This window comes from Astyanax mexicanus, chromosome 1, assembly GCF_023375975.1.
Source record: "Astyanax mexicanus isolate ESR-SI-001 chromosome 1, AstMex3_surface, whole genome shotgun sequence".
Classification (NCBI taxonomy): Eukaryota; Metazoa; Chordata; class Actinopteri; order Characiformes; family Acestrorhamphidae; genus Astyanax; species Astyanax mexicanus.
This window is the reverse complement of record NC_064408.1, coordinates 50,704,454-50,732,205: the sequence shown is the minus strand read 5'-3', so window position 1 is coordinate 50,732,205 and position 27,752 is coordinate 50,704,454. Positions and strand designations below refer to the sequence as shown.

At 38.8% G+C, this 27,752-nt stretch overlaps 1 protein-coding gene across 9 annotated transcripts in view; it reads left to right on the top strand.

Annotated features, from left to right (window-relative positions):
- Nucleotides 1-27,752, top strand: part of myo6a (myosin VIa) — a 167,087-nt gene that overhangs the window by 115,504 nt on the left and 23,831 nt on the right. For 3 of the 9 annotated variants that reach the window (XM_049479581.1, XM_022665044.2, XM_022665038.2), the window contains exons 26-32: nt 5,536-5,744; nt 8,224-8,302; nt 16,822-16,979; nt 17,275-17,310; nt 17,707-17,742; nt 20,945-20,983; nt 22,651-22,754. In XM_049479581.1, the coding sequence (XP_049335538.1) occupies nt 5,536-5,744; nt 8,224-8,302; nt 16,822-16,979; nt 17,275-17,310; nt 17,707-17,742; nt 20,945-20,983; nt 22,651-22,754 (661 nt within the window). The remainder of the gene's footprint in view (nt 1-5,535; nt 5,745-8,223; nt 8,303-16,821; nt 16,980-17,274; nt 17,311-17,706; nt 17,743-20,944; nt 20,984-22,650; nt 22,755-27,752) is intronic. The other 6 variants (XM_049479598.1, XM_022665059.2, XM_049479582.1 and 3 more) reach the window with 5 other exon arrangements.

The following is a 27,752-nucleotide window of genomic DNA, read 5'->3' as shown; positions in this document are numbered from 1 at the left end:
GCATGTACTTATAAGTGGCTCTGTGTCTCACGAGGCCTGACGGACCAATCACGCAGAACTATAAATTGGGCTTAAGGCTGTATCTCGGAAAATATTTTGTCATTTGACTTGTAGATCTGTAAAATTGACTGTGGGGGGAGGCAGGTAGGCGTTCTCTGCTGCAGTGCTCTTAGCCAATCAGAGGCAATATATTTGACAAGAGCCAAAATCCTGTCTTTTTTCAGAGACCTCCAATTCAGAGATCTTTACATTCAGCAAACATTACAGGACAACGTGAAATGTGACTCTCATGAAACTTTCAGCTACATTACTTGTAAAACTGGTGATGGTCTTGCATTTTCCAACTGACAAACATTTAATTAAACAGTAACAGCAGTTACATCTTAAATTTGAGACGTTAATGAGCAAGGTTTTTGCATTGGTGTGTGTGGGCACGTGCCAGCCTTTAAGTGTGTGGCCACTTCTTCACTTCTCTCCGTGTGTTCATCACACTCGACTCCGGGGCAGGTGTCTGAGTAATCTGAAAGAACCCAGATGAAGGTTCTGCTCTCTTTAATGAACAGACAGGAGAGTGTGAGAGTGGATGTGATTAAGCTCGACCTCCAGCAGATGCCAGCTGATTAGAAGAGCTTAGAGATGAAGTGAGCAACAAAGATGATGGAGGAGGAAGTTCTCTGATGTAATTAAACTCAAGTGTCTAATATATGCAACCATGTGTCTTTGATTTAGATATATACACTACATGACCAAAGGTTTGTAGGGTATGTACACAGTAAAACGCGCATGATGTGCATGCACAACATCTCATTCAGAAACAATCCTTACACGTTAGTTTAGAAGAAATATTAACTTTTAATGAATAATTATTATTTTTCCGTATACACAATTAAAGTGTTAGTACTGCATGTATCTAGTTGTGTCTTATATATTATTCCTAACTAGTAAGATAAGATGTAGTTGTAGTTTCATGTCACACTTTTAAACTCTTTTACAATGGTGCTATATACATTTTTATTATAAAAAAAAAGTAAAAGTGTCACCTTTTTAGGTGAAAAAAAAAAGGAAAGCTTAAAATATGAAACATGCTTGGATTATTCACTGCATCCCAAGTAAGTCATTAATTACAGTGCCAGTCAAAAGTTTGGACACACCTTCTTATTCAATGTCTTTATTTTTTCTACATTGTAAATTAATATTAAAGTCATCCAGACTATGCAGGAACACACAAGGAATCATGTAGTAACATAAATGTTAAACAAACCAAATGGCTTTAGGAGGTAATAATTATTTTTCTGGGGTGGTCCTGATGAGAGCCAGTTTATAATAAAAATTTTAATTGAGACTGCACTTGAGGATACTTTTAAAGTTCTTGAAATTTTTCGGACTGACTGACCTTCATTTCTTACCTTCAAGTATTTTTTCTTTATTTAGTTAAGTAGTTCTTGCTATAATATGGCTTAGAACATCACATTACAAATAGAGCTATTCACTCAAACACATTAAGAGACAAGAAATTTGAAAAATGAACTCTTGACAAGTTCAACACAGCTGTTAACTGAAAGCCTGTATTCCAGGTGACTCTACTTCATAAAGCGGACTCAGAAAATCCAGCCAAGATGTGTAAAACTGTCATCTAAGCAAGAGGTGGCTACTTTGAAAATTCTAAAAGATACTGTGGTTTAACTTTATTTTTAAGTTTACTAAATAATTCCAAGTTTTTTTTTCAAAGTTTGGATAACTTTAGTATTGATTTACAATACTTTAGAATATTTAAAAATAATAAAAAACACTAAATATCAGGTGTGTCCAAACTTTTGATTGGTACTGTATATTCATTTGATATTCCGTCAAACTATTCTTATAATAAAAAAGTTCATAATGCCTTATGAATGCACTGTAAGGTGTTCTTAGATGTGGAGTTTTTAAGGAGTGGCTGAAGAGTCATAATGCATAATATAGATATACATTGAAGGGCATTTTTATAGCCATGTTTGTAGTGCCTTAATTGTGTGTTGTAACTTATTATCAATGTGTTATATACTGTATGATACAGAGATGGTACAATTATTGAATGAATTAGTAAAGAATTAGGGGTGTAACGGTACATTCACGGTTCGGTTCACACCTCAGTATAAACCCCACAATTTGGTACGTTTTCGGTATGTTTTCGGTATGTTTTTGGTACGGTTGGTGGAAAAAATAAAGAGGCTGGGCATTCTGTATAATCTCACCTTTATTAACTTTATAATAACAATGAATCTTCATTATAATCATTTTAGTTTTTTGGGATGGAATGATGTAACGGGGCTCGAGCTCTTTTATTAAATGCTTGAAACCAGGGTTCTCTCCTGTCACCAGCATTTTTTTAACTGCTTAAACTAGAAATATATTTTTTTCTAAGCATATTACTGGATGCATTTCAGTTTTTAAGATATATCAGCTTTAGATTGTTCAAATTAAATTATAGTAGTCGTAATAATTACTTAAATTTGAGAGAAAGAGAGAGAAAGAGACATACAGACAGACAGACAGACAGAGAGAGTGAGAGAGAGCACGCAAGCAAGAGAGACAGACAGACAGAGAAAGAGACAGACAGACAGACAGAGAGTGTGAGAGAGAGCACGCAAGCAAGAGAGACAGACAGACAGAGAAAGAGAGAGAGCGCAAGTGAGAGTAAGTAAGTAAAAGGGAGAGAGACAGACAGACAGTTTCCACGTACCGAACCACGACCCTCGTATCCTAACGCTTCGCAAAGAATACACGCACCATCACACCCCTATAAAGAATGTATCGCTAAGTTTTAAAAAGGCTATGTTTATTCCTCTCAGTGTAGTAACACATTTTTTCATTTGTTCATTGACGCATTTGTGATCAGTATAGATGTACGTCTTCATCGCGGCGTCTCCCTCACTCCTGATGATGAACTGTAGCTGAGCTGTAATGAAAGCAGGAGGCCTGCTCCGTGACAGTTGCTGTGAGAAAGTTGGTAACTTCCGACGCAATCTCTGACCTTGATTATGTAAGGGGCTCGTGCAGCGTGCATTATAAACCGTGACACATATCCAACGTCCTCTCAGATATGTCGTTACCTCTTCCCGGCTCTCCAGGACGACGCGCTCGAGTGCTGCCATCCCGGCAGCTGCTGATGCATATTAACCAGTTTTTCGCATCTGTGTCTCGTTGGCCGCAGATTCTGATATTCAAATCGATACCATTGAGTGTTAAGTAACCATGACTGCCGCCCAAATTGGAGGCCGTCGCGAATACCTTAAATGCTCATGAATATAGATGAAGAGGCTAATGAGAGGAGAAGGAAGAGATGATCTGAGACGGTATGAGGGTCTGGTTTTGGAGAGCGGTGAGGAACAGAGAAGAAGCCTTGGCGCTTCAGATGTCAGTGCTGCAGTGGAAGTGGAGAGTTGTACCTGGTCTACAGGATCTGGCCTCCAGTGGTGTCTCCAGAGACAAGCTTTTATCTTTAATTTACTGCAGCTGCTGCTTCCCCGAAGAGACCAGAGTCCTGCAGTGAAGAGAGAAAAGCAGACTTTAGGTTTTGGACTTGAGAGATCTGTTGTTGTTGTTTTTATTGTTGCCTCTTTGTAAAGAACTGAAAGCTATGAAAATTGAAGCCAGAGATCCGCAGCTTTTTAAACTGCAGCTAATGCAACATCATTGACCAGCTCAAAATGCTTGGAGGAGCCGCTCATGCAGCTTTGCCATCAAGCCGCCGGCGCTCAGAGGGAGCAAAATTGGCCTTTGGCCTTGCTCCCTCGGTGGGTAGATGGCGCTCTCTCCCCATATCTCTGATGGGTGATGTCCGCAACACAGAGCATCTGTGAGCTGATGTATTTGAACCGAGCCGCTGCGCTTTCCTCCAAGTGCACTGTGATGCTACTCGGCAATGCTGCATCAGCAGCAGCTCGAAAAGAGGCGGTGGTTGACTTCATATGTATCGGAGGAAGCATGTGTTATTCTTCACCCTCCTGGTGTGTTGGGGCATTACTAGTGATAGGGGGAGTCCTAGTGAGTGGGTTGGGTAATTGGCCATGTAAATTGGAAAGAAAATGGGAAAAATTAGAAATAAAATTATTAAAAAGAAAAAAGAAATGCTTGGAGGAGAACACTAATTCTGTTACATGAGCTAAGAGACACACTGGTTACACAGCTTACACAGATTGATGAAGTAAAAGGGAGGATTATTCTACATACCCAGACAGAACGTAGCCAATTAGGCTGTCTGACTTCTGGCCACAGATGGTTCAAGGTCAGAGTTGGTTAGCAAGTGTTTCTCTTCACCTCGGTCAGTCATTCTGTTTATTAACCATGACTTATTTTGAATTTGAACATGACTACTTTTTAAAAGAACCCTTTTAAAAAATAGTTAGTCATCTTGAAAGCAGTTATATGTTGCTTAAGCTTCAGTAGCTGTAGTGGCAACCAGCATTTCCTAAAATAGTTTGGGTTTACTAGAAGTAAACACGAGGTAACCGCATGGTCTCTTACAGCTTCTTTATCTGTTGTTTTTAGGACAGGACTTTTTATAGGCCACTCAAAAACATTTAGCACAAGCATTTAGTTTCATATATTCATATATGAATTTTCTTTTTGTCTTTGCATTATAGAGGCTATGTCTTTACGTCCTGTTCCTGCCAGAACACGCCCCTTTAGTCAGACTAAGTGGCACATTCTACAGCCTGGCTGTGTTTTAGGGGAAACGGGCAAATAAGTAACGCCACAAGTGATTCTAAACTCTAATGCGTTACACTGAGGCACCCTCAGAGGAGTTCTCCGGTAAACCAGGGCGATATTATCTAGCACTTTGTCCCTCGTAGCTTATTTTAACACGGTAAACACGCAGACTACAGTCAGATATACTCCCCTCTGAACAACAAAAGAGCTAATGCTATGCTATGCTAATGCTGCTCCAGCAATGCTAGCCGGGGGTTAGCAGCAGACTACAGGCTGATAATACTCACCTCTGAACAGGGAAATAGTGGTTAGCGGCTAATGCTAATGCTGCTCCAGTCTTAGTGCTAGAGAACTAACTTCAGTGGAGTGATTTTTCTACTCTTTACAACCTGACAGGTAGAATTCATACATAAGGCTCACCGTATTGAGACACACTGACTATTTTTGGGAATATAAAAAAAAAAGAATTTTAAATGCGCCTTATAGAGCAAAAAATACGATAGCTGATCTAGACCAGATCAAGTAAACTATAGATCTTAAAATGCCCTCAAAATATGATGTTTTTACTGTTAAATGCAATATAGTATTATCTATAATCAAGGCATAAAAAACATAATTTGTGTTATTCAAAATGTTACAGTTTGGCTGGTTTGCTCATAAAATATAATCCCAAAGTGCTCATGGATTGTTTTGGTGCTTTTCAAGAATGTCAGATGATGAACTGGTTCTCAGAGTGGAGTCATGGTCACTAATATCATTAGTATTTAAAGAACACTGTACAGCTAACTACATATTTCCTTACACAGAGTGCATAACTGAAGTGCTGTTGTGTGTTTCTATACCCAGAGCACCATCATGACCCGTATCGAAATCGATCACGAGCACCAGGCGCTGGTGACCCGCTCGGAGCAGCTGCTGACCACCATGCAGAAGCAGAAACAGCAGGAGGAGGAGCGAGAGAGACTGCGCCGCATCCAGGAGGAGATGGAGAAAGAGAGGAAGAGGAGAGAAGAGGACGAGAAGCGCCGCAAACAGGAGGAGGAGGAGAGACGCCTGTAAGCAGATGCTGGGTGTGGTTAATACAGTAGATAGGTCTTGATTGGAGAGAGAAATGGCCACAAGTGGAGGCTGTAGCTTATTAAAAAGGAAGTAAAAACAGATAAAAAAGACAAACAAACAAAAGAATGATCATTAGGCTGACATTTTAGCCCTTCCAATGAAAATGCAGTCTTAACAAAAGCACTTTTTAGTTCTTTATGTAAATCAAAACAGAAAAAGGAGAAATTGAGAAGTTTTCTAATTGGAAAGGCTCATTTGTTGTTGAGGAGTAAAACAAATTATATACTAAAAAGAGACCTAGAAATAACAAGAGAACAGAAAGTTTATATTGGACATGAAAAGAAACAAAAAGTGAAATCTATATTCCAGAAAAGATGGACAGACAAAAGGACTCACTTAGCATGCTTTGTCATTACTGTTCTCCTTTAATGGCTCATAAAGTCTTTATAGAGGCCTGTAGCCCTGTGGCTCCGTCTCCAATCAGTGCCTCTTAACACCAGCCGTTTGGGACGAGGCCAGGGCTGCTTCTGACTGAGGGCCAAGTTCACTCGTCCCACACTCACCTTCCCCTCCAGTGAAGGGCACAGCGCACAGGACACCAGCATAAACCACGCAGTAATTGAGTCAGTGCTGTTGGAGCGCAGCCATATCAGGAGTTATTAATAAAGTCACGCACCCTATAAAACGCAGACAGACAGAGTGAGAGAGCGAGTGAGCAGAAGAGAGAGAATGGAAAGGGAGGGGGGGGTGACATGACGGGATTGTGTCGGAGCTGATGGTCTTTGAAGTGTCGAGCTGTGGGGTTATTGATTGGGGATGTTCGCTGAAATGGCCAGCTCGCTGGAGTGGACGTTAATGGCGTAACTCTGGCGGGCCATCTTTCTCTCTCTCTTTCTCTCTCTCTCACTCTGTCTCTCCCTGTGTGTGAGTGTGTGGTTGACCTTCCTCGTCCGTCAGCCCTCAACGGAACAAAAGATCCCGTCTCCATTATGCACACATTCTCAACCCTCCTTCTGTTCCCTCCCGTAACACTCGTTTATACGCTCACTCACTCGCTCTATCACTCTGTCTCACACACACCTGTACTCCCATTTTCCGCGCTGGGCATTTCTTCAGAATGTCTAAGTATGTAGATTATTCTGTGATTATCAAGTGAATATCACACTGAATGCTCTCTCTACCTGTTTAAATGAATTTAAAACAGGTGCTTTTGAAAAAAAAATTGGACCCTGTTCAGTTTAACTGAATTCAGTTCAGTTTGGTTCAGTTCAGTGGGCTATTCTGGCTTAACAGGTGTGGTCATGATTAATGAATCAAAGATAATCATGGTATCTGTTGCATGTAAATAAAATAATGATCTATATTCTGTTGGTTAATGAAGGTTCACCAGGAATCATAAATTCTCTCAAAACAAAACGATTTGCAGATCGATCAGCATCACAGATGGACATTTGTACATTCATATTAAAATACCCAATTCTCCCAAGCTCCTTCTACTAATAAGTTATCTTAAAGTACGTAAATCCTGGACAAAGTTATATGTGAGAGCTCTCAGTTCGTTTCCAGTTTTTTCACATTAGTTGAGTGTTATAAATACATCAGTTATGTGCAAATCATGAGGTTGGGTTTCCTGTTTATGAATAGGGTATAGTCAAAAATTGTCCTATACATAACTGTATTTATTGATTATATATATATATATATATATATATATATATATATATATATATATATATATATCCTAAGTAATCATATGTCTAACCAAATAGTGTTAATAAACCAAATTTGGTAAGTGATAATTCCTATATGTTAGCTTTAACAAACATTTAAATTCTTATGCACTGGATAATGGATACCTTCATGTACAAATGCAAATGTTATATACATATCTATTGCAGTGTCTTATTATTACATTATTAAACTTCCACACTGATGGTTGAACAGATCAGATAAGAAAGGGCTCCAGTTTTTATTTTTTAACTGTTTCATGCCAGTTTCACGTAGATGTCATGAGGGGTCAGGAAATTGGTTTGGACTGATTTGGACATTGTGACCTGGCATTGTGCTTCATTACTGAGTCATGCCATTCTTACCTGTAGCAGGGCTGAACCAGAGGTGGCATTGCAAAAGTAGAACTCACAACAAAAAAAATGATGTTTTTACAGTTTTTTGACCATAAAGAAACCTTTTCCCTTAGTATTCAGTGCATTTTGTTGCAGTTATGTAAGTAAAAAAAAATGAAAAAGCTTCCACAAAAATATATGTATTACTTTGAAAACTTTTAATAACAGTTTTTTTTACTTTGTGTATACACTGTTTCTCATTTTCATATTCATCATCATGGTTCATAAAAGTAGTTCATTCCTGCAGTTGTTGTATCTCTGTGATTGTGGCCTTTTGAGCGTCTCTCTCGTTTATGTAGTGAGTTTCACTTTCTCACTTTAGTGTTCTCTCCGTTCTGTCTCCATTTTTTAGGAAAGCAGAGATGGAGCTGAAGAGAAAGCAGGAGGAAGAGGAGAGGAAGAAGAGAGAAGAGGAGGAGAGGAGATTGCAGGTGAGCTGATTGCTTATGGACACAGGGTGCTTGGACACTAGTGGCCCTTCTGGCTCAGTCAGCAGTGTGTGAGTTGTGTGCTGCTGCTTCTTAATGTAATGTGTGATCAGAGCATCAGGATGAAGGCTCTTGGCTTGTTGGTTGGTATTCGTCCTGTACTTTTTGTTTTTACACCCATTCTTTGTGTTTCTTCGTCACTAAAGTAAAACTTATTATATGACTATTATAAACTAATTGTTAGTTACTATACGAACAGTTTTCTCCTAGGTGTCTAAACATTATCGAAGCTTAAAGCATCTTTCTGATTCTAGTCTCTATAAACCAACTATGGATTTTTTTCAAAATAATTAATAAAGCACTATTGTAAGTCACTCTAGAGAAGTGTGTCTGCTAAAAACACTAAATGTAAATGTAAAGAAAACTAGGGCTGTCAATGTTAAAGCATTAATGCATGTGATTAATTTGGAATTAGTAACGCTATCATTTCTTTACGCAAATTTGGTGCGGTTGATACGTCTTGCTGCCCACATGTTGTGCCCCTTGTTGGCTTCATCTCCCTCCAAACCGACAAGTATATACTAGTATTTTAATTAACACCACCAATATAAATATAATTGCATTTTACATTTCTTATATTCATTCTTTTATTTACATTTTAAAAATCCCTTATAAAAAGGTGAGCCTTAAGAACAAGAGCAATTAATCACAGTTAATCACAAAATATTATTATGATTAATCGGATTTAAATTTTGTAATCGATTGACACCACAAATAAACTACATGTAAGCTATGATTTGAAAAGTGGAAAAAAAGAGTACATCATATATAATTACTGTATGTGATGAAACAGTATAAGTCATAAGAACTGATGGATCACTTCATACTACAGGTGGACTATAAGTATAATTAATACCACAGTTACTTCCGACCCGGCTGCAATGTGATTGGCTGAGAGGCATTCTATGAGTGCCGTTATCAGCTGGTAATGCACTGTAACTGAAGCTCTTCACACAGGTAAACTAGCAACGATGCAGCTCCTACCAGCCAAACAGCGCAGCTACAAACAGAGCAGCAATGGAACAGTTTTAACTTGCAGGGTTTTTATAACCAATCAGATTATATTTTCTGGTTCTCTTTAACTCAAAATCTTTTAATAAACAGAGATAATGAAACTGTGGTATAGTCACAATAATACACTTGATGTTTGTGCTATAACATGTAATAGTGCCAATATTACGTTATAGCACTCTATCTCATGTATTATTTAATTATACATTTTTTGTTTTTCTTATTATTAAAATATGTAATCTCTATAACTAAACTGTAATCTCTTAAAGGGATTTTACTGTAAAAAAAATAGAATTAAAAATGCTGCAGGCAGAACTGAAATAAAACTGCATGTCTTACTACAGACTCAGTTTTACTCTAGTAATATTCTATAGAAGAGAGATCTTCACTGTAGATCAGGCTTGAGGCCATTCTAGTCACTTTAATCAGAACCTCTGGCCCGAGGCATTTAGCCTGGAGCACCTCTCTCTTCCTTGCTCTCTTTTTCTCTCTCACGCTCTCTCATGCTTCCTCTCTCTCTCTCTCTCTCTCTCTCTCTCTCTCATTTTTTCCACTCTCCCTCTTTAAGCTATAATGGTGTTACTGTAATGAGAAAAATATTGCTAACGCATTATAACAACATTAGCAACGACACTAAAAATTGTAAATTGAAAAGATAATTGAAGCAAGTCTGACAACAGAAACAGTAATAGTGAATAAAATATTTTTATTTATATTATGTAAAAACGGTTCTGGTAAATTTACAGAAATATGTATATACAGTTCAGGTCAAAATCTAAAATTTTTGCATTGTAGATTAATACTAAAGTCATCCAAACTAATAAAAAAGTTAGGAATTATTTAGAGAACAATGTTTTTTTAATTAATCAGAATTTGTTTTATATTTTGGATTGCTCTTGCTTAGATGACAGCTTTGCACATGATAGTTTCCCAGTCAGCTTTTTTTTTGACTTTCAGTTAAGTTAATGTGTTTAAGAGCATCAGTTGTAAAGTTTTAAAGAAGTAGAGGTTAGTATACAGTGAATAGCTCTATTTGTTTAATGAACTAATCCATATAATAGATAACTTGGATTTAGATAACTTAATTTAAATGTAACTAACCTAACACTTCTCAACAATTTCTTTGTCTGGCTCTATGGTATAAAACCAAGATTAACACTGTCAACTGTGTTGTCTTTACCTGGGATGCTAATGGCACTTAAAGGTCTCATTCCACTAAAATCCACTTTTTTTTTGTTCTTTGTAAAATAATTTAGGTCTCTCTGAGTATATGGATGCTGCACATTAAACTCTTCCTCAACTTCCTTTGTCTGCAGTAGCTAATAAAAAAAATGTTCAGAAAAACGAGTTGATCAGGAAAAGCACTGTGTTTATGTCAACCCGTGAATTAGTGTTCATGACCTTGCCCACCTCGGCTCACGACCGCCTACAGGCAGAGATGAAGGCAGGCACGTCTCGTCAGACAGGAGCTAACAGCGCTAAAAAACAGCATGGCAGTTCATTCCTGGGTTATTTGTACAAATGTCACATCAGCGTTTAATGCTTTGCGCAGTAATTCAGAGCTAAGGAACAAATGGTTAGAATTTGTCTATGGAACACCACTGGTGAAGTACATCCAGTGAAGTACATTGGATTTTTACTTTCTGGACCTGGACTACCCACCTCTGTGTGTAACTTTAGATTTACATAGGATCTCCGGTGGATTTCGCAATTTACACAGACTCTAAGACTAGGTCAGTGGCTGAACTGCACTTAGCAGAGCATTACACATGATGTAAAGTAACATATGACATTGCAAAGACTGTTATTAGTGTAAAAATGTCTTTACTTTAAAACGTTTCAAACTGTTGTTGTACGTCTCGCGGAGGTGACATGCAAGAACCAAAATCTTGTTTTTCACTTCCACTCCTCCACCAGACTAAAGCAGAGTTATACTGGATCACTGGAGCATTTTTTTTTTTTTTTACAAAAAACAGCTCACATGGCCTTCATTCATATTAGAGACAGTAACTAGACATTTTCTTTTTACTCTTTCTTTGTCGCTTTCTCAAACTTTTCACTTTCACTCAGTCTCTTCTGAGCACTCTTTTCCTCATTAGTCTAGCTTATTCTCTCTCTCTCTCTCTCTCTCTCTTTTTCGTTTGTTCACCACAGGCTTTCTAAACAAACACAGTGGAGCTGTTGCAAATTAAGCGTTCTCACCTCAGGTTCACGCTGGAACATTGGTACTCGCAGCTTTGCTTCAGGGAGAGCAGCTCCAGCCTCGTTCCTGTTTATGGCCGTTAGAGCGGATCAGGCAGCTTTATGTTGTTTGAGTGACTGGAAACATTGTGGGAATGCATGTAGAGCTGCAACGCATCTGAGAAGCAAAAGCATCTGGCCTGCAGGCACTCATGAACAGATGGAGGATGGAGATATAAACTCATTGACCTCTTGATTAGAAACTCCTACCTTTTACTTCTGCTCTCCATTTTACTGTGCCAACTAAGATCGGTGTTTATTATAAACTGGCTATTGAACGAATATAGGAAGTAATACATAATCTTATAAAACTGGTTGTTCATTCAGTGATGTCCGATTATGAATGTGCCTCTGATACCATTCTTACACACACTCAGTGCACTGTTAATATCCCGCTGAGTCATGGGACACAGAGAGACGGAGGGAGCGGTGGATGGTGTAGAATACATTGTGGAGGAGGGAAGATGGTAATATTGTTTAGCACAGAAGGTCACCCTCCCTTTTTTTCTGCTTCCTGCTTCTGTGCCGTTCAGACGCTTCTCTGCTTAGCTCTGCTATCTCTGCTATCTTTCATACTTTTCTTTATTTTCAGATATTTTCGAGCTACAGTGTCTGAGCTCATTATTTAGATTAGCACTAGCACTACCATATTTTGTTTCTTATTTTATTTTTTTCTAGTTTCTTTTGGACATTTTATAGTAGAGCCATAGGCACAGGAATCAGAAAAGTTCCTGTAGAGTACTTAAGAAGAAATCTGCAAGATGCCTCCTTGTGTGGGTTCAGAGCACCTGTGCTGCCAGAACTGCTACAATCTTCTACAAAGAATGACTGTTTTGGACACAAATTTTCGGTCCTTGTTATCAGAGTTTAAGGACTGGCATTTCTGCGCTAGCGGACAACGGGCAGGGATTTTAACGGAGCAGCGAGCAGTGGAGATGAACAGAACTGAACCAGCAGATCATGTGGACATCCCTAATGTGAGTACAGCTGAAAGATATGGGCAAAACCAGCAATGGGTTCGCATTGGAGCTAAACCCAAACGCCATGCCACATACAGCTCTGTAGTATCCTCCACTCCTGCTAACATAGCACATCTGGCTAATGCTAATGCTAAAGCTATTGCTCGGAGATCAGAGCACAGAGCCAGAGGAAATCAGTTCCAGTCACTTAGTTTGAAAAAATAGATTTGAGCCACTGCAAGACCTTAATGACTTTCCTAATACCAGCCAGTATGATACAGAAAGAACCAGAAGATTCAGCCATTCACAACACCCCAGGAGAGCCACAGGGCTCCAGGCTGTGGCCACAGCAGACACCCTTGTTTTGGGGGATGACTCTGTTCATGGCATGAACAATAATCAGAAACTCATTGTTCGATGTGAGCCAAACATCACAGTTTCTGAACTGAATGAGAAGCTTCCAACACTACTGGCTGAATACAGAACAGTGAAACGGATCATTGTTCATGTTGGAAAGAACGATACAAGGAAAGAGGAGTCTGAGGTGTTAAAAAGGGACTTTAATGATCTTTTTACCACACTGCGCAAGTTCAACATCCAGACATTCATTAGTGGTCCTCTACCTGCAAGAGGCTGCAATATGTTCTCTAGGCTGTTGGCTTTAAACATATGGCTTCAGAAATCCTGCAGGTCAAACGGACTGAACTTCATTGACAATTTCAATCTGTTTTTTGGGAAGAGAGAGTTTTTCAGGAGAGATGGACTGCACACCAACAAGAGGGGAGTCAAATTCCTGTCAGAGAACTTCATTTTTTCTCTGTGCAACTTCTCTGTTCCCACTGGTGAAGACACGTCAGCTTTAACACCCAAGGACACTCTGCACTACAGAGACACAACATCTTCCCCCCACAGAGACTGCGGAGTTATCGGACGGGAGCCATGTTCTGCTGTATCAGCTGCCGGAAACCTGCCATCCACCTGCAGTCTTGATACATTACCAACCAAGTTTTTAAAGAATGTTTTTTACACTCACTATATCAGCAGACATTCTTCAAATTGTAAATACCTCACTCATGTCAGGTGTTTCCCCAAATGCATTAAAAACAGCCGTTGTGAAGCCTCTCTCAAAAAAGAAAAATTTAGATACAAACTTATTGAACAATTACAGACCAATCTCTAATCTACCATTCATTGGAAAAATAATTGAAAAAATTGTCTTCAAGCAAGTTATGCACTTCCTGTCCATAAATAACTGTCTAGACCAATTTCAGTCAGGTTTCCGGCCCAATCATAGTACTGAGACTGCGCTTATTAAGGTTATCAATGACATTCGCTTAAACACAGACTCAGGAAAAATATCTATTCTACTACTGCTTGATCTCAGTGCTGCTTTTGACACCATTGACCACAACATTCTCATAGATAGACTTGAGAACCGGGTTGGAATTTCTGGAACTGTCCTAAAATGGTTCAGTTCATACCTTCAAGGAAGGAAATACTTTGTGGAAATGGTAAATAATGTTTCTGAGACTGTGCCAGTGACCTGTGGTGTACCCCAGGGTTCAATTCTTGGGCCACTCTTTTTTAATTTATATATGATTCCTCTGGGGGAAATCATGCGTGACTATGGGATATCTTACCACAGCTATGCAGATGACACTCAGATCTACATGGCCCTCTGCCCAAACAACTATGGTCCCATTGACTCACTGTGTAAATGCCTTGAGCAGATAAATAAATGGATGGGACAGAACTTTCTGCAATTAAATAAAGATAAAACAGAGATTATTTTATTTGGGAATAGTAATGAGAGGCACAGACTAGCTGCCTATCTGGATTCAAAAAGCCTGAAATCTAAAGAACTAGTGCGTAATCTTGGTGTACAAATGGACTCTGATCTCACTTTTAACAGTCATGTCAAAGCAGTCACCAAATCAGCATTTTATCACCTCAAGAACATCAATAAGATCAGAGATTTTCTGTCTAAAGCAGACCTGGAGAAACTCGTCCACGCCTTTATTTCTAGTAGGATTGATTACTGTAATGGACTCCTAAATGGACTCCCAAAAAAGACCATCAAACAGCTTCAGCTGATTCAGAATTCAGCAGCCAGAGTTCTGACTAGAAGTAAAAGAAGGGAGCACATCACCCCCATCCTTAAATCCCTACACTGGATACCAGTATGTTACAGAATAGACTTTAAGGTACTGTTACTGGTCTATAAATGTCTTAATGGTGCAGGACCAGCATATTTATCTGATGTGCTCCAGCAGTATGAGCCGAACAGAACTCTCAGATCATCAGGAACTGCTCAGTTAGAGCTTCCTAAAGTAAAAACTAAACACGGAGAGGCAGCGTTTAGCTACTACGCTGCTCTTAAATGGAACCAGTTAACAGAGAGCATTAGAAGAGCTCCAACACTAAACATGTTTAAATCCAGACTGAAAACCTACATGTTTGATCAGGCTTTCAGCTCAGCTTAAAACACTGCAGCTCCACACACTTTTATTCTGTAACGGCAATTTTATATTATGTTTTATTCATGCTTTATTCGTATTAATTCCTTGTTGTTCTTTTACATGTTTTTAATTTAATTCTCTTTGTTTTAATCATGTTTTAATCAATCATGCTTTATTCTTATTTTAGTTTTTATTTCCATTTTTACTGTTAATCTTTTACATGTTTTTTTTTTTTTCTCTGTGTATTTTCTAATTTGTAAAGCACTTTGAATGACCGTTGTGTATGAAAGGTGCTATATAAATAAACTTGCCTTGCCTTGCCTTGAGGCCTGACCACACCCTTCCTCAAAATGTAACTCTCTCAGCATGGCCAGCTGAATTCTCCTCCACACATTTTCTCTCTGCTGCTCGTGAGTAGTTCTGTCAGCACTGCAGATAAGTTGTGAAGTGAGTGCTTAAGATAAAGTGGGTGGCAGACTCTCTGTCTCATGCTCTGTCTTTTTTTTCTGTCTCTCTTTCCCCTTTTCTGTCTCTGCTTAATTCCTTACATCCAATCTCTTTTTCCTGTTTTTCTGTATATCTCCTTTATTTTTCTTACTCTTTCTCCTCCCTCTCTTCCCCCTCTCACTCATTCTGTCTCTCTGTTGTTTGTCAGTCTTTCTTGATTTGTCTGTCTATCTGGTGGTCTTCTTTGTGGTCAGGAGGCTATCACTGGGGTGGGATGGGGGTCTCAGTGCATGTCTAATGTCTTTCTTGATTTTTCAGAGCATTCTAAAGTTTATGAACTCTCTTGCCCCCCCTCTGTTTTCTTCTGTCAATCGCTTTCCATACACAAGCCCACAGCAAGGCCACACACACACACACACACACACACACACATCTGCTCTGGTAAAAGAGAGACTCAAAGCTGATTTAAACATTACAGCCTGCAGTCTAAACAGAGGCTCAGCACGTCCTCAGTGTTTCAGACCGTGCTTCAGCACCACAGTGCTAATGAATGCTGAGTGCTCTCTGGCAAAAGTAACCAGCCACTGGCTGTGTGTTTTCCCCACACGACTGTCCACCCAGTGATTTCAAAGAGAAAATACTGGTGGCAGTAAGACAGAAAAGCCAATTAGCAAGATGTATATTGAAGAATGCTAATCAGCATATCTGTTGTATAATAATAATAATAATAATAATAATAATAGTGACAACAACAACAATAATAATAATAATAATAATAATAATAATAGTGACAATAATGATAATAATAGTTTATTACTTTATTTTTTGTTTTATGATTATTTTTATTACATTTAATCTCCATTTTTAATTTACGTTTATGTAATTGTTTACTTTCTGTTATTTGCATTAATAGATAACAGACTAAAGCTCATAAGACTAAACAAGTAGTTTATTTATTAATCATTTGTTTTAAAATGTTTTTTTTTATTTTTTATTTATTTTTACTTTTTTGGTTGTTTATCCCTACTTCTACTAAGTCACATGTTTTTTTTTTTTTTTCTTTTATCAGTCTTCATCTTTTTCATTATTAATGTACTTTTGGAATACATATTTGCTGTGTGTGTTGCCAGTGTCTTGGTGATTTGCATTGTATCTTTTTAGTTAACAGTGCTTCTGTATTCATAGTTTTCTTAAGCTACTGCAGAAACTTGTTATTTATTTATGTATTCATGTTTTTTTTTTTGCTGTACTCTTATATATAGAAGGAGCAACAATATTAGTGTTATTAAACTATAAAATATTAGAATAAAGTAATAAAAGTTTTTTTTTTTTCATGTTTCTGTAGGAGGAGATGGAGCGGCAGTTGGAGGCGGAGCGAGAGGAGGAGGCAGCGCGGCAGGCGGTGCTTGAGCAGGAAAGGCGAGATCGAGAGCTGGCTCTGCGAATCGCTCAGAGTGAGGCGGAGCTTATCCCGGAGGAACTGCCGGGAGATGCACTCCGCAGGTACTTGAATGGTTGTGAAGTTCTTCTGCAGTCTTAGCTGAATTGTATCTGATAACATTATGTTGTTGTGTTTGTCGTAAGGTGATTTGTTCTCTCCTGCCAGAGATTTTTATAGATTTTTTTGTCTTTATGGTGACCTGGTTCGGAGCAACTATGATCTTCTTGCTCCAGGCACCTGCAGATCTGTTTGATGCAGGTCGAGGAAGAGCAGAATTCTCAGAGAAGAGCTTTGTCTTGTCTGAAAATATTTTTTAACTTCTTTTTCTCTTTTTATGTCTATTTTCTTTTCTCTCAGTAATGGCAGCGTCCCGTCATCCCCCGAAAGAGTTATGTAAGATATTTAAAGCCCTACTCGATGTTTTGACCCCTGAACCTAGCTTATCCTGACCCTCCTGACACCCTACAGACTGTAACCTCCAAGCATGCAGTAGCAAATCACCAATCAAATCTGCTTCACACTAATATAGCTAACATATAGCTGTTAACATTATTATCCATATGTACCTATTAGACATCAGTGCAAGCGGAAGTGAGAATATTTAGAATTCTTAATTACACTAAGAATTACATGGATCAGCACATTGTATTTTCAAATTCCAGACTTTGCATTAATGGCAAAGACCTAATTTAACCAAAATCAAGGAGGCCGTGGAGAAGGAATCACCTTTTCTTAAGGCTCATAGTCTAGCAGAGCTTCGTTTAACCTTGTTCTCCTCTATTTTCACAGTGTTGCTGCACCACAGAAGCTCAAGAGCTTGACCATGTAGGTTACGCTCTCATCACTATATCACTTGTGTAAAAGTTTAATGCACATCACTGTTATGAAAGACTATATCATATAGTGACACAACAGTATGTGGTGTTGGGACACTGCAGCAGTAGTAGCACTGGCCAGTAGTGTGTTCTTTTTTAATAGTGTGCACTACCTTGTAACAACGTGAGTCAAACACATGATACATTGATGAGCCAAAACAATAACACCACTGCCACTAGAGCAGCTCTGACCTGCAAAAGCATGGACTCTGCCAGACCTCAGAAGGTGATAGTCTGTGGTATTAAGCTTCTTCAATAACTAAACTTAAAGTTCTGTACGGCACGTGATGAGGCCTTCTCCAGCGCATCGATAAGACGCTCATTTGGTTTAATGTCTGCAGTATTTAGAGGCCAGGGCAGCACCTCTATGCCTAAAAACGTCAGGAAGTGAAATAATGGCGCCATCACTTCCTCTTGTAAACAGCACCATCCACAGTTCCAATTCTTGCTTGCCCCGTGTAAGTGCTTTCTAAGTTGCACAGAGGTTAGCATTGTCTGAAATGATGCAAAATCATTATCATTCGATTCTTTGTGGAACTTTGCGGTGACCTTAATATCTCTAGATAGGTTGCATGACCGTCCCTCCTCTCCATCACTGGTCAGTGTGAGTGCTTGTTAGCAGAACAATGTGACAGAACAACGGTACCGTATTTGTTACACTCAGAGATGCTTAGACCCAGACACCTTGTCAGAGTTGCTTAAGTCTTAATGGCTGACTGTTCTCCCCTGGGTCCAACACATCAATAGTTTGGTGACTTTGACATGCACTTAATAATTAACGTCATCAACGAGTGGGTGCTTAAAGTTGTGGCTCATCAATGTGTACGTGTCTAAATGCTGAATGCACTGTATGTGTCTTGAATTGTGTGGTAATAGAGTATCCCCTCCCACCACTCTATATCCCCCCTCACACCCCTTAACTTTGCAACCACTGCAAGCGACATCCAACTAACTGTCATGCAAACTAACTATAACTAAGAAACGTAACTGTACTAATGACAAGGTAAGATGTATGTACACATTTGTGCATTCTTCTGTAACATGGATCAGCATCATCCTGCAATACACACTTAAGCATCGTCACCGCGATGTGCGCATGCACAATAGTCCACACTGCAGGCAATTAAATCAAACACTTCATGTTGCAATATATTAATTCTCGACACAAGAAGTAGATATACAGCACTGTCTCTGTGTCTGTGTGAGTGACAGGCTCCAGCTCCCTGAGAAGTGCGAGGGGGGATGAATGGGGTTGAAGTAAACACGAGGTAACTGAATGGCCTCCATCCACATGGTTGCGCACATGCTTGTAAACGCAGGTGTTGAAAGCTGTGCACCTCTGTCCAGCACAGTTTTGCACAGATATTTCCAGTTACAGCTGAATTCACGCTTTAAATCCCAGAAAAACGCTCTTATTTACCTTTTACAAGGCCATTTAAATACCTGCCGATGTTTTTCTTGGGTTTTAAGTGCTCATGCGCTGACTCAGCTTTTGATTGGTCCGGACGCGAGATAGCATGCAGGTGTGGGGGCGGGGCTGGGGACGTCACGGGCCCTGCATTGTTTAATATCGTGATATATATTGCCAAAAAAAGAACATTTGCAATAAAAAATGTTTCCAATATCGTGCAGCCCTAATACACACCCTCAGATTATCTTTTATCTCTGCAATTGTCTTCGCAACCCACCCATACTCAGTCTGGCCAACCACATTTAGATGTGAAACACATTTACAGTATATACACCCCCAAATAGGAACATCGTCCATTTTTCACAGCTCTGAAAGCTGGAGTGCGTGGTCTTCGGTTGTAATTTTGCCTGCTTGCCTAATGTGCTGTGTTATTGCTAATGACGGATTACACTTTCATAGCAGCAGCCCTCCTGAGCCCCTAACACTGCGTGACTATGGAGGTGTAGCACGTTCTCACACACACACGCACACATACACATATTCACAGCACCGCGCTGCCTGACTAATGCTATCTCTTCATAAATAAAAGAACAGGATTAGAGGGTGATGCGTCTGAAGGCATGCCGTTGCCTGTATTGATGCAGGAGTGCTTGACTTTTTTTTTTTAATATTACAAAATTCGCTCTGTTTAAAGAAATGAGAGCTGCATTGTTTTTTAGAGCCTTTCCAAAAAGTCTGCAGGCTGGGGTGACCTTCTCTCAAAACGTTTCTCAATGCAGCCACAGTCTCTCACGCACAATTAGCACTAGAAATATGTAGAGTACATATTTCTATACTTTTTATCCAATTGATTAAATGTGCTTTATGTTCTAATTGAACGACTTACAACTATGTAGAGGATAGAACACCACACCTTATTTCCTATGTCCTTATTTCTTTGTATCATTGTATGATGTGTGTAACCCTGAGGGAGTCCGATCACAGAGAGCTCAACAATGGCTGCCGCAAAGCACAATATAAACACGCCATACGTGTCCCATTTTCCAAAGTATGAGCCAGCCAAGCATGTCATTACACACCAACCTAATTGGCTTCAAAATAGCTTTTGTTTACATGTCAGCTAAACTAAAATAATGCTAGTTTGCTCTAGCCCAGTAATGGGGTTTTCCTGTTACGTTAGCATCACGCTAACAGTGTTGGATTTTGCCATTCTTAGCAGCTCTCTAGATTAGATAGCTGCAGGCATGATTTAAAGAACATAACAGACGTTTACATTATGAATTTTTTACATTAAATGTGACAGCTGGGCTGTTGAGTTAGAAATGTGCGCCTTTAGCAGATGATAAGCTCTCCTCAACAGGTTTCACCTTTTAAAAGACAGGCAATCAAAAAGCAGGGGGTGGGTAAAAATGACACTTAACCCCTACTTTGCACTTTCACACCGTGGCCACTTTATTAGAAACACCTATCTTATACATTCCTTCATTAGCCACTTTATTAGACATTCAGTAATCACGTTTTAGACATTTACTTGCCCCTCCACTTAATGATTGCGGTAATAGAAACACCTACATTGTTCTTGCACTCATTGCAAGTGTAAAAACACATTATTCTACATCGCTCCTGACCACTTTTCAAACACGTCCACTGGATGTTCATTCACTGGCAGTACACCAGTGTAAATCTATTAAGGTGATGTGAATGTATTTAACCTGTGTGTTGCATCCATCATGTTCCGTAGGGAAGAAATGGCCAAGGAAATGTCTGAGCTCTTGGCTAGGTGGGTAGAGCAGCTCCATTTGACTGGCCAATCTCCTGCCAGCATCTCCGCCAATTACTCCCCACAAAAATCCCTCCGGGGAGATTTAATTATAAATTAATTATGTGACTAATTGTGTAATTCTGAAAATCTTAAACAACCAGAATTCACTCACAGGTTGTTGTGCCCATCATGTGTTTTAATGAACACATAACCAAATGGATTAATCAGTTTGTTAATTGAGAGATCTTGTTAATGAATTGTTTTGATAATAATGTAATTAATTTGGTATTACAGTATGACTGATGTGTGTGTATGACTGGTGTGTGTGTGTGTGTGTTTGATGCTACATGCTAAGAAATCAACACTGTGCTGTGAATTGTGCTGTAGTCAGGTGGGAAACAGTGGTTGCTGACCTCTGTAATCAGTTATGCAGCTTGAGACATTAGCAGTGCGTCCTGCATTATATGAAATGATGTAAATCACAGTGTGAAGCTTCGCTGAACAGTGTTAAGCCTGTTGTATTGAATTAGCAGTGAAAGAGTAATATTAGAACTTAGTTTTATCATTAATGCCCAACCAGTATGCTTCAGAGACCAGTAAGTCTCACTCAGAATCCCAGTCTTCTCTTCTCTTCTCTTCTCTTCTCTTCTCTTCTCTTCTCTTCTCTTCTCTTCTCTTCTCTTCTCTTCTCAATATTTTGCTTGTACCTCCTGTTCCTTCTTCTTTCTAAATTTGTCTTCTCTTCTCTTCTCTTATTATTTTGCTTTTACCTCCTGTTCCTTCTTCTTTCTAAATTTGCTTTCTCTCTTCCCTTCTCTTTTCTTCTCTTCTCTTCTCTTCTCTTCTCAACTTATCTAATTTCTTTATTTGTTCTTTTCTCTTCTTCATTACCATTTATGCTAATTTCTTCTCCTTATTTTATAATCTTCTGCTTCTACCTTCTGTTCCTTCTTCTTTCTAAATTTGCCCTCTCCTCTCCTTTCCTCTCGTCTCTATGACTGCTATCTGTTCTGATCCCCCCTTTACCTCTGCTTTTTCTCCTTGTTTTCTTTTTCTTTTCACATTCGTGCTTTTATGTAAGGTTAGGCTGTCACAGTGTCCGGCAGTGAGACTGTAGAGGGGGTGAATGTAGGTGACTGGCCTAATTCACTGATTCACTATTTCTATAATGGACTTTCAGAGGTGTAGCAGTTAAAGAAGGTGAGGGAGAATGATAGTGATCAAGGGCATTTAGTGTGTGTGTGTGTGTGTGTGTGTGTGTGTGTTTGTGTGTGTGTTGTAATCACAAGCCTGAATGAGGTGACTGCACACCTTCATCCAGTGTTAATAATTATAATGATCATCCAATCAACAAAGTCCTCACCCGTGCTCACTCCTATCATTCATAGTCAGTTGTGTTTTTTCTGAATCACATCCAGACACTGAGTCATTTCTCCATTGTGCTTTTCTCTCCAGTCTAATTGAACCTCTCTCACCTCTTGTTCTTTCCTTTTTTAATACCTTCCTGCGATGCCACCTCCTGAATTATGCAATCACTGACTTTCTTTATTAGAACTGAGGTTTGCTCCTAGCAGGTTCCCTCTTTGAGACTTGGATGACTGTGCTGTGTCTAAATCTGTTTTATGTGCTTTTCTTGTCCTCTTTTCTTTTTTTTTTTTGTTTTGTTTTGGGGGTTTTTATGGCAGGGGTCCACAGGTGCAAGCCACAAAGGCTGCGGCCAATACCAAGAAGTACGAGCTCAGCAAGTGGAAGTACGCCGAACTCCGGGATGCCATCAACACATCCTGTGGTAAGTAATCTACATTAAAGCAATAGTTTGCCTAATGTATTGTCTTTGCCATGAGTCTAATTACTGTCATTTGCCATGTCTAGAATCTGGAGAAGTTTACTTCTGTAGTTTTAGACTAGAGTGTATCCCAGACAGAGAGATTAAAGGCACACTAGGTAGGATTTCCTTGATTATTTAACTTTTTAATGAAGTAAAATTACAGCTTGAAACACTGCAGCACAGCTGCAGCACTCCATTGAGGTGTAATAGGAGGAACAGCGGTTCTCTTGTGTCTGTGCCGTAGCTCCTCAGAGCTCAAACCAGATTCTGTAAGTTTTCCTAGGCGGTCGCAGCCAACGATCGCGAGAACTGCGCCTCTTTCTAGAACTGCGACCTGCTTTCCGACCGATAGTTCTAACAGTTCTACAAGGACTACAAAAACCTAGTTGGTTAATTCTTTACAGACGCTAACTAACATACAGACACTATGGCAGAAGCTGGAAAGAGACCGAATATGTCTGTGAAAGCCAGAAAACGAAAAAAGAGAGACTAATCAGGCTATAGACCGGACAAGAATAAACATAGAAATCTCTTTCGCTCATTGGTGTGAGCTAAGAGACACTAAACAGCTGAAAACAGACACAGAGCTGTCCGGCTTCTTGTTGGACAAGTAAGTAACATCTTATTTTGTTGCTCTGGTATTTTACTGAGATCGTCTTATGTTAGCTAGCTTCATATTCATAACGTTACTTCCTAAAGTTGTAGTCCGTGTTTTTTTGTTTGAGGTTTTTTTGTTTACGGTTTTGTTGTTTGTGGATATATATGATGGTTATAGTGAGGTAGTATTTACATATATTGTATCTGATCCAGGTTTTGTAAGCTTAGCTTGCAGTATATTGCTCCAAACTGAAATATACATTTTAGTCTGGGGCTTTTAAAGCTTCTACTGATACTGTGTTTTTGTTTTACTATAATTTCATGTTGTGCTTGTTTCGTGGTGAGGGCTAACAGTGCTACTCTGTAAACACACTGTTTTATTAGTTGTAGACACAGAAGAAACATTTACAATAAAGTAAAAGAGCTAAAAGAGACAAACTGATGATGGAGTTGAGATTGGTTGTAATTCTATTTGTGTGCTTTTTACATTCTGATGGAAAAAATTAGCTTATATTCAGGTGGATTTTCCACTATTTATGTAGTACATTTTAGTAGTAATAACAGCCTATTTATATATGTAAAACAATATATGTATATGCTTATAAACAGGTCTTTATCTAACGCATTTCCATTCACAATGATCATAACTTTGTAATCATTTATTAAACAATTTTATGTTGGTATTGTAGATAAAAAGTGCCAGGAGACGGATCCTGCCTAGTGGGGCTTTAAGCCTAGTTGAAGACTAAATTGTCCTCTTAACGATAAATCTCCATTTAAAATGAAGTGTTGTCCAAGTCCAGGCTTAGTCAATGGTCCCAGTATTATTTACTTTCCTAAAAACACCAGAACTTCTTATACTGTGTGATATCGTTTCACCCACTCTTTGTGCACTTTTAATGAGGAATAAAACTCCACAGCAGGATGTTGTATTTATATAAGGTCTGTCCATTCTGTAAAAAGTTTTATTTTATGCAACAAAACCACATTTTCCTATAGAATTTCTTGCTGACTCAACTTAAAACTTATTGTTTCTCAGACTCAGGCCTTTTCCTCAATCAGCTTCATGCAAAGAGTGGTTACATTTGAAGTTACAGTGCATGCAGTTTTACTAAATACTTTATAAATAGACTAGATGATCTGAGGCTCCTGATTGATGTAGCAGTCTCAGCATAGGTGTGGCCCCGTCCAGCAGTTATTCAGCATAACGCAGTGTGAAGCCTTGCTGGTTTGGTGTCTTCCTGTGTCTCAGAGGAGCTGCATGCAAACCTTGACCCTCGTGATGCTGAGAGCATTGTGCTTGCATACATTCCTAGCTAGCATATAGGAAATGGACACAAGGCCTTGAGATCAGAAGTTATTTCATGGAATAACGGAAGTCATGTAACAGCATTACTTTAACAACAGCACTTCAACACTGCTGTTTAAGAGGATTAACTTTATACATTTAACAGTATATTATTGAGAGTTTTCACACAGTGCGTGTGTATACTCAGCATAAAGAACATAAAGCTGACAGTGTGTAACCCTGAACCAAGTGACTGTCAGTATTATGTGTTTATTATCTAACTAAGCTGAAAAGCATGCACACAGTATGCATAACAGTTCGTTCAGAATGGCTAACGGCTGAATATTTGCATCCGTCATGACTGATATGACAACATATTACAGATATGTATTATATTATTACATGTTATGTAGAGATTATAGAAGCATAGCATGTTTTTACAAAGTCTAGCACATAAAAACAAACTAGGGCTGTGTCTTATTGGTTGTACTAAATAAATAAAGGATTCAGGTCTGTTTTATTATTTAATAAACAGTACTAAGTACTCAGTGCTGTCTGTTGGACGTGTGTTGTTCTTTATTACTTGTTAGCATCATTAGCCTCTTTCAGTGGTATGAAAAAAGTTTGGGCATCCGTGATAAAGTGTATGATTTTTCTTTTAAAAAATCATTTGTTGTTTGGATCAGCAATTTGAGTTAAATATATCATATAACAGATGAACACAATTCTTTAAACAAAATTAGGCAGGTGCATAAATGTGGGCACCCCAACAGAAACAATTTACAATATCAATATTTAGTAGATCCTCCTTTTGCAGAAAAAAATCTAAACTCTTCCTAAAGCTTCCAGTGAGAGTCTGGCTTCTGGTTGAAGATATTTTGGATCAATTTTTTTTCTTTACAAAACATCTCCAGTTCAGTCAGGTTTGATGATTTCTGAACAGCCTGCATTAAATCACACCACAGATTTCAATCATTTTCAGATCTGGGGACTGAGATGATCATTCCAGAATGAAGTACTTGTTCCTCTGCATGAATGCTTTAGTAGATTTTGATCAGAGTTTAGGGTCGTTGTCTTGTTGAAGTATCCAGCCCCGGCGCAACTTCAACTTTCTCACTGATTCTTCAACATTGTTCTGAAGAATCTGCTGATATTGACTGAAATCCATGTGACCCTCAACTTTAACAAGATTCCAGTACCTGCACTGAACACACATTTTACAGTGGGGAGCAGTAAAGTGCTTTAGCATACCTCAAGCAACTCTTTTGTGGCGTTTGTGGCGTGTGCTCAAAAAAGGCTTCTTCTGCAACTAGAACTGTATCTGTGGTTCTTCCATTTCCTCACTCTGTTCCTTACAGTGGAAACTGACAGCTGAAATCTCTGAGAGCTTTTTTATCCGTCCCCTAAACCATGATGTTGAACAATCTTTGTTTTCAGGTCATTTGAGAGTTGTGTTTTGAGACTCCCATGTTGCCGCTCTTCAGAGGAGATTGTGGTGCCCAAACTTTTTCATACCACTGTAGCTCTAATGCAGAATTAAAGAAGAAGCTAACTTTAGGAAGCAGACTTGTCTAACTTGATTAATTGCTTTTGGAGAAATGCAAATAGCTCTGTGGGAGATTTTTCCTGAGAACTCCTGAGTGCAAGCTGTTCTGCTTTTTGGCTGTTGCTGTAAGTTTAACTAGCGTTCAGACCCAAATAAAACCAGGCCCTGCACCTGCTTTTAAGCACTAAGGTTGATTTAAGAAACCCTGAAAGCAAAAATCACCTCAGTGATCTCATTCTGTGTTAAATTTAACCATACTTACCTATTTAAACTGTCCTCTACAGCCTTCGGTCATTTCTGTATGGAAGCAATAATGATAAGCAATCATGCTGTCATAAGTTATATTTATAAGAAGGAATGGAACTCTAATTATTGCAGTATTAGGACTTGTTGCCTTTGTGGTTCAGTTATAGACCTTAATAATTTCTTTTTACCTTCTACTGGTCAAAACTAGCACATTTCTTCAATGCATTATGGCTCACCATATATATGGGCTAGAGCAAGTTAAATAGTATTTTTATTGTTTTCAAAGTATGAGCTTTCATATGGAAATGCATTGAAAGAGCTGCATTGTGAATAACAGCAAACACAAATACCCAACTGCATTATCACACATCACATTATTCGTCCATATCGTACACCACTACCTTTCTATATGCAAAGACATTTTAGATTTTTTTATTTTTATGAATCTTTTATTGATCATTCTAATGTATAGTTCTGTAAATCCAGATACTATCATTATCAAATTCCCAAGAAGCTATTCTTTGAGAAACGCTTACAGTTCTTTGACATACCAGGCTACTTTTTCCTGATTAGCTAGATGCAGCATGAGAACCATACTCATTTACATAAGGTTGAACTACACTGATCTTTTTCGCCGTGCAGCTAAGATTTACTTGAGACAATACAACCCATCATGGCGCCATTGCATGCGGAATCTGGCCACAGTCTCAGGCTATTTAGCCCACTGGAGACATAGTGCATTTATAGGGGGGGGTGGGTGATTTGGCAAACTTGGCATTACGTCCCCCTAAACTTAAATAAACAGGTTTCAATAGAGATACATGTTTAAATTGTTTTATTTTTATAGCTATGTTTTTGTTTATTTAGACAACTTTGATACAACAGGAACGGGTATCATTGGCTGCCTCACTGCCTGTTTTTCAAAGTCATATTTCTAATTAATATGGTTTATAATTACTGTTAAATATATATATAACTCAATAAAAACAGTGATTTAACACTCTGACTGTAGGGCTTAAAGTGAAAACAACAGAAAATCTTTGCTTGTCCAGCACTATACACTGTCTGAGCATGATTCCTCCAGCTTTCTGGTGGCAGCTGCTGAACTTCTACAGCGTTTGGTGTTATGTGTGGTTAGCTAACTCTGTTACTCACTCTGAAGCTGGCCTGGCTTCTTTCGAGGGTTTTCGCTGCAGCCTGTAGAAAGGAAGGTTCCTCAAGGGAGGATTGGCAGGTGTGCTCCTGCTCCTATGACTGCAACAAAGCAAAGCAACACTGCTGA